This window comes from Manis javanica, chromosome 16 (assembly GCF_040802235.1).
Source record: "Manis javanica isolate MJ-LG chromosome 16, MJ_LKY, whole genome shotgun sequence".
Classification (NCBI taxonomy): domain Eukaryota; kingdom Metazoa; phylum Chordata; class Mammalia; order Pholidota; family Manidae; genus Manis; species Manis javanica.
Genome location: NC_133171.1, coordinates 1,072,707 through 1,080,712, shown reverse-complemented (window position 1 = coordinate 1,080,712; position 8,006 = coordinate 1,072,707). Strand labels below are relative to the sequence as shown.

The window sequence follows — 8,006 nt, the reverse complement described above, 5'->3', positions numbered from 1 at the left end:
CCTGTAACTTTGCTGAACTCAGATATTAGTTCTAGTAGTTTTGGAGTGTATTTTTTAGGGTTTGTTATGTACAATATCATGTCATCTGCAAACTGAGTTTGACTTCTTCCTTTCCAGTCTGGATGCCTTTTGTTTCTTTGTGTTGTCTGATTGCCATGGCCACAACCTCCAGTACTGTGTGAATAAAAGCGGGGAGAGTGGGCATCCTTGTCTTGTTCCCCATCTTAGGGGAAAAGCTTTCAGCTTCTCGCTGTTAAGTATAATGTTGGCTGTGGGTTTGTCATATATGGCCTTTATTATGTTGAGGTACTTGCTCTCTATACCCATTTTGTTAAAAGTTTTTTTCATGAATGGATGTTGAATTTTGTCAAATGCTTTTTTCAGCATCTATGGAGATCATGTGGTTTTTGTCCTTTTTGTTGATGTGGTGGATGATGATGGATTTTCAAATGTTGTACCATCCTTGCATCCCTGAGATGAATCCCACTTGATCATGGTGTATGATCCTTTTGATACATTTTTGAATTTGGTTTGCTAGTATTTCGTTGAGTATTTTTTGCATCTGTGTTCATCGGGGATATTGGTCTGTAGTTTTCTTTTTTTGTGGTGCCTTTGCCTGGTTTTGGTATTAAAAATGTTGCTGGCTTCATAGAATGAGTTTGGGGGTATTCCCTCCTGTTCTAGTTTTTGGAAAACTTTAAAGAGAATGGGTATTATGTCTTCTCTAAATGTGTGATAAAATTCAGCAGTGAATCCATCTGGTCCAGGAGTTTTGTTCTTGGGTAGTTTTCTGATTACCAATTCAATTTTGTTGCTGGTAATTGGTTTGTTTAGATTTTGTTTCTCCCTTGGTCAATCTTGGAAGGTTGTATTTTCCTAGAAAGTTGTCCATTTCTTCTAGGTTATCCAGTTGGTTAGCATATAGATTTTCATAGTATTCTCTAGTAATTCTTTCATTTCTGTGGTGTCCATCGTGATTTTTCCTTTCTCATTTCTGATTCTTTTGATGTGTGTAGATTCTCCTTTTCTCTTAATAAGTCTGCCTAGGGACTTATCTGTTTTGTTTATTTTCTCAAAGAACCAGCTCTTAATTTTTTCTGTTGTTTTATTGTTCTCAATTTTATTTATTCTCTGATCTTTATGATGTCCCTCCTGCTGACTTTGGGCCTCATTTGTTCTTTATCCACTTTCAGTAACTGTGACTTTACACTATTCATTTGGGATTGTTCTTTAAATAGGCCTGGATTGCTATATACTTCCCTCTTTAGCATGGCCTTTGCTACATCCCGCAGAAGTTGGTGCATTGTGCTGTTGTGTTCATTTGTCTCCATATATTGTTTGATCTGTTTTAATTTGGTCATCGATCCACTGATTATTTAGGAGCATGCTGTTAAGCCACCATGTGCTTGTGAGCCTTTTTTATTTTGTACAATTTATTTCTAGTTTTATACCTTTGTGATATGTGAAGTTGGTTGGTCGAGTTTCAGTCTTTTTGAATTTGCTGAGGCTCTTTTTGTGGCCTAGTATGTGGTCTGTTCTGGAGAATGTTCCATGTGGACTTGAGAAGAATGTGTATCCTGTTGCTTTTGGGTGTATACTTCTGTAGATGTCTGTTAGGTCCATCTGTTCTAGTGTGTTGGTCAGTGCCTCTGTGTCCTTACTATTTTCTGTTTGGTTGATCTATCCTTTGGAGTGAGTGGTATGTTGAATGAAGTCTCCTAAAATGAATGCATTGCATTCTATTTCCTCCTTTAATTCTGTTAGTATTTGTTTCACATATGCTGGTGCTCCTGTGTTGTGTGCATTATAATGGTTATATCCTCTTGTTGAACTGACCACTTTATCATTATGTAATGACCTTCTTTATCTCATTACTTTGTTTTGAAGTCTATTTTGTCTGATACAAGTACTGCATAAATCTGCTTTTTTCTCCCCAAATACCTATTCTTAAAGAGGTTCAGGCCCCAGTGTACCGAATAGCCCACCAAAGGAAATGGTTATTGTCTTGAACAACTTGTTAATTTTCTTTCTGTATCAACCCACAATACCAAGTTTGACCCTGATCCAGGGAGGCCATTGTAAACTGAAGGCAGTCTTAGGTCATAGAGCTGATTTATTTTAGAAACCATCTGTTTAAATTGCCCTAGTTTATATTGTAAATATAATGCAAGTACCTATATATATTATATTATAAACTCAGTTGACACTCTAGCGTCTGTAATAGTAAATTTTTAATGGCTGGTTATATCACTACATTTTATTGCAATATAGTACTCATTTAAGCACTTAAAAATGGAAGGTGTACAAAGATTAAATTAAGACACAGTAAATTGACTAAATATTTGGTTTTTATATAAATAAAGGTCATAACCACACTGTTGACATGTAATACTGTTATAATACAACAGTTAAACTTGTGAGTCTATAACAAATTGTCTGTAGTTAAACAGGAAATGAAGTTGAAAAGGACGATGTTAAAACAAAACTACTGGGACTAACAGGTTGGGATTGTAAGTAGCAACAAACATATTCACTCAGCTCCTGAGTATTTCAAGTTTTACAGTACACATTAAAAATGATTTCTTCCATCAACACTATAAATTCAAACTGTCCAATGTTTATGCATTTTGCAAGTTACACTGATTGAATGCTTATGTGGGAGTGGGGGTCGGAACAGCTCCCAATTTGAAGTTTACATCACCCACATGCTAACACAACACAACTTGTTCCATTTCCTTCCCCCTCTTCTTTCCCCAACAAAGGCGGCAGGATTTTTTGGTTTCTTTTAGGTAATTGTTTTCAGGGATTTGTAATGATCAATTTAAATGTCTGAAATTCAGTGATATTTAACTCTTAGACAACTAAGAGGTTAAAGATGGAAAATAATTTCTCCTAACACCGAGTTAGAAAATCATTTGCATCATGCTGTGAACTAGGAAGCCATGTAAAGCGACGAAAACCTGTCCCCAGGACATAATTTAAAAAATCTAAGTTCCAAATCAGCAGAGCTGGTCTATTTCCATGTTGACTATATGCCACGGTGTGAGTGTGAGCTCCTTCAATGCATAGCTAATGTAGGTATTCTTCCACTGTGGCAAACGCACAGGATCCAGTTCCAGACCGAGCCATCAGTCCCAGACACTGTGTGGCCTGCCCCACTGCTCGGGCAAGAGGGGGTTGCTTTGGCAGATTGTGGGCTTCTGAGGAAAAATTACAAGTGGAAATAGCAATTAGCAAAATGCTTCCTAAAAATCCCTCCATCAGCATTACTTACAAAATTACCAATGCCTATGCTGCTGAACTAGCAAAGATGGTTTCTGAGCAAACGAACACCGTGGACACGCTACTCTAAGTAGATAATACAGGTATTGGAGATACACATATAAGAAAAATGCCTGCAGAATTAGACTGATGAAGTGTTTGTTAGATACTCAAAAATTTTACTTACATTTTCACTGTAATGGGAATGGTGTAATTTCTTACCTCCTATTTGCAGCAAAGAGTAAGAAATAGTATTTCTCTTCCACTTGACCAAGGTCAGTTGACATTAACAGAAACAGACACCAGGTTTTCAGCAGAAGTTTTACTGAAGGATTCTTCCCATCTGGGGATAAGATCCAACTGAGGCTCCTAATGGTCTTTGAGGCATACTGGTGAGTTACTGGCGTAGGAAGGAGCAAGTGCTGATGTGACTGTGAATGGCAACTGAGCAAGACCACCCTGTGGCCCTGGAGGGGCTGACTTACAACTGATGGGTCAAATGTTTAAAAAATCGCCAGTACAGTTTTCAGGGTCCTACATACCAGAGATTTCTCCACCAAACAGTCATATGAATATAGTAATTACCAAAATTTTTCTTTGTCAGAGATGAAAAAATGAACTAATGGTGTAAGTGGCTAAATTCATTCAAGCTGGTAATTTCTCCTTGTGTAGAGATGTCCAAATTTTAATATAGGTAGCCCCCAATTAATAAAAAGACTATAATCAGTCCTTCTCAGGCATAGTTAAATGGCAAAAACAGTGACATATGGCTGGGAAAGCTCCATTTGATCTAATTCCCCTCTTGGTTCTGCGGTTGCAGTGTGCTGGAAGGAAGAAAAGGTTCCAGGAAGAACAGAGCAAAAACAAAGGAAGCAAGTTCAGGATTTGAAGGTGCAAGAGGAAATAGAATAGGATTAAGGATATAAGAATAAAGATGCAAGAAAAGGTTACACAGATCTGTGGAAAAGTATGGTCTGGAAAAGAGTCTGGGCTACCGTTATTAGACTATGTGGCAAGACACTAACAAGTTAGCTGAATTTTGGTGGTGGTAAACATTTTTTGCTGACTCTAAGCAGGATTAACTTTATAGTTTAATTCTTTCTTGACTCTACAACAATTTAATTTTTACACAAAATCACTGTAATGGAATAAACACTGAAAAGGAAACATCGAAACATCCTCTCAAAAACATTTCAGTGTTTCCACAGGGAAGTAAGTAACCTTCTGGCCAAGGGGGTACTTTGGTTATAGACATCATGTATGTAAACTGAATTACATACAATTAATAAAATAACTAGCCACTAATTATAGATGAAACTTTCATTTATAAATATATATCCACAATAATTTAATAATTTGTCATTAATTTTGCAGGAATTACATGAACTTAGTATAGGAATACATTTATATTGGATAATGGTCCTCAAGAATTTAGTAGTTAAATATTTCATTCCCTTGAAGAACCCAAGATACAAAAAACTGTTGTAAGAAACTGGTAACCTCTCTTCAAAAATTCTTTCCAAGTATGAGTGTTACCTAAATACAAACCAATTAGTTCTTCATGATTACCTACAATACAGTAATTTTTTTAAGTATCACATGAACAATACTGTAGTTTCAACATTCACCCATATTATCAAGTCCTCACCCCTCAACTGCAATTCCTGTCTATCAGCATAGTAAGATGCTTTAAAGTCATATAATGTAGTAATTTCAAAAAGACAATTATAACAGACCATAATTTGCTGTACAATTCCAGCATGGCTACTAAAAATTCTCTTATTTTTACCAATAGAGCCAAATGAATTTCACATTACCAAAGGAAATACAACATACTAACCAAAGAAAATTCAAGTTATTTATTATATACAAATTCTAAATTTAAGAAAACAATGCAAAGGACACTCTCCCTATTCCAAGACTTCAGTTATCAGATCTTAACACACAGTAAAGGGCAAAGAAACAGATTAATAAGGCTCAAATCTGAAGATTTTTGTTTCCTTTACATTGGAGCTACGCAAGCAAGGCCCTGGCCCTCTATAAGTCTTCCTGTCTAAATATTCTCTCTGGTACTACTCTTATCTACCTACAATAGTATGAAATATATTGCTAAAAGCCCCCCCACACTCAACACACGGAAAAGGCTTCCATTTTATCCAGGAAATGAGACTGTCAAGTCAGGTGAAAAACTTAAACTAAAATTTCTATAGATAATAGAAAAAACTATTACCTAACCTTTGAAAAGAACTGCCCAGGAATTAAAAGACAGTTTTATATAAACAATGCTAAAGAATTTACATATAAATGTACAGAATGTTACAGAATTCATATATAAAAAGTATCTGTTCAGTACACAAACTAACGCTAGTGACTTCCTCACAAAACAGCAACCAACCAGGGAAACAGTGGGTTCCAGCTCCTCACTTAGCACTCGCCCCTGGCGGAGCCTCACTGCTTACAGGGCTGTTTTCTTCATCCACCCTTTCCATCTGGTTATGAGCAAGTAATTGAATATGCTCAACTGTAATGCAAACAGAACCTGACCACGAGGGTGGTGCTGATGGGGCACTCACACGGTACCCAGAAGCCCCCACCCCCAGTGCCTGTAGTTTCAGTGAGGTGGGAGCTGTGATATGGGTGCTCAGGCCAGAAATCATTACATACAAGCAAAGACTTTAATTTCCTAAACTTCCCAAGGTGCAGCCCCATATACTATTTTTTATTCCATTTGAATCCACTTAATCTGGAATTGAGATAATGGAGGAAGGTTTCTACATTTTGAGGTTATTTTTAATTTTCAAAATGTAGAAAAGGTTAGTTACCCTACAATTTTACCAAAACATAAATGACAGCATAAACACCACCTCAAATACTCAGAGAAGCTAGCTGTTGCGCCTTCGGGCTTCACTTACCTAATATTGCACTGTTAAGAGCTGAGCACACAGGTTCTCTCTGAATTGGGTCAAGCTGGTTTCCAACTGGACTGTTCCAAGGATCTGAATAAGCCAGTAAACTGAATGCATCCTGTTGAAAACACAGCAACTTGGCTTTTAATTCAAATGAACTACTGTGCTCATCATGGTAACAAGCTGAGAGACAGGTAAAATAGGGCTTTAAGGCACTAGGACCACTGGAAATCTGAACCCACTTCCCATCTTTTGAGGCTATACATTTTTTAGCTAGATAGGCAACAAAGCCTAGTCTGTTTTTTCTTGTAAACAGCCACTCTCATTCATCTTCCCCCATCCCATAATGCATACAGAAGAGCAAAATAAAAAATATTTTATGATTTAGAAAAATTAGACATTAAGAAAAAGAATTCTTGTGGAATAAGCTACTACTGGTTAAGGTGAAAGGAAGAAAAAATTTCAGATGCTTTTTTACAATTTATTATCATTGATAGGAATCTGACACTGAAAGAATAGGGCCTCCGTATATATACATTTTGAACAGATATCAGGATACTTCATTATATATCATCTCAAATTCAGTACTCAAAAAAATAAAACTAAACTGTTCCCCTCCAGGAACATTCAACAGTTCAACCACCCTTATGCCACCCCTCCAAAGTAACTGATCCAGTCTCCTCAATCAGGGACTCTGTCTTCCATGGGGGGCCCAGGTTACAGTGGTTTTAGACAATGACCTCAAGTTCAGGCTGTCTCAGCAGCCAGCTGTGTGGACTCTGGAAAGTGACAATCTCTCTAAGTATCAGTTTCAAGATTTGTATAATAGCGATTCTCAAGAGGTCCTATTTCATAGTCAAATGAGGACTGATGGCTTTGTGAAATTACCAGTGTTAGTTCATGCTAATCTCAGTAAGTGGTATTATTTTGCCAAAAATTGATGCTCTGGGGAGAACCAAGATGGCGATGTGAGTAGAGCAGCAGAAATCTCCCAAAACCACATATATTTTTGAAAATACAACAAAGACAACTCTTCCTAAAAGAGATACCAGAAGACACAGGACAACAGCCAGACTACATCCACACCCATGAGAACCCAGCGCCTCGCGAAGGGGGTAAGATACAAGCTGCGGCCCAGCGGGACCCAAGCGCCCCTCCCCCAGCGGGAGGAGAGGAGTCGGAGCGGGGAGGGAGAGGGAGCCCAGGACTGCTAAACACCCAGCCCTAGCCATCCACACTGGAGCACAGACACACAGTGCATGCGTGGAGTGCTGGAAACTAGGGAAACAGGACAGTAAGACCTGTGAGCGGGTCCCCGCAGCCGGCGCACCTGGGACAAAGAAAAGCGAGTGCTTTTTGAAAGTCTTAAAGGGACAGGGACCCCACAGCTGGACGGAAGTGCCCCGGGACACTTAGCCCAGCAGCCAGGAATCCCGGGGAACTCTGGACGCCCGAACCCCCGCAGTGCAGCTCAGAGGCCCCTCACCACGATAAACAGCCTCCCACCTGTTCCCCCTCCGACGCGGCTCCACCATATTGGAGAAGCAGCCTGAGGCAGGCCATGCCCACAGCAACTGCAAAGCTAAATAAACTCCATAGCGGCCGGGCAAGATCAGAAGCCCCGTCTGCACGCAGCTGCCCAGCACAAGCCGCTAGAGGCCGCTGTTCTCCCAGGAGAGGAAGGCCACAAACAGGCAAGAAGAGACTTTCTCCTACCCAACACACACGCCAGCTCCCCACAAATATATCTATCGCCATGAAAAGGTAGAAGAAATTGATACAGACCAAGATCACAGAGGCAAACCCTGAGAAGGAGACAGACCTAACCAGTCTTCCTGA

The 8,006-nt window shown here is 39.1% G+C and overlaps 1 protein-coding gene across 2 annotated transcripts in view; it reads right to left on the bottom strand.

Moving 5' to 3' along the window:
• Positions 1-2,213: 2,213 nt before the first annotated feature.
• RANBP9 (RAN binding protein 9) overlaps positions 2,214-8,006 on the bottom strand; it is a 100,601-nt gene continuing 94,808 nt past the window's right edge. The window contains exons 13-14 of one of the 2 annotated variants that reach the window (XM_037011064.2): positions 6,174-6,285; positions 2,214-3,200 (exon numbers count right to left, since the gene is read on the bottom strand). In XM_037011064.2, coding sequence (XP_036866959.2) covers positions 3,070-3,200; positions 6,174-6,285 — 243 coding nt within the window. In that variant the 3' untranslated portion in view covers positions 2,214-3,069. The remainder of the gene's footprint in view (positions 3,201-6,173; positions 6,286-8,006) is intronic. The other variant, XM_073224954.1, reaches the window with a different exon arrangement.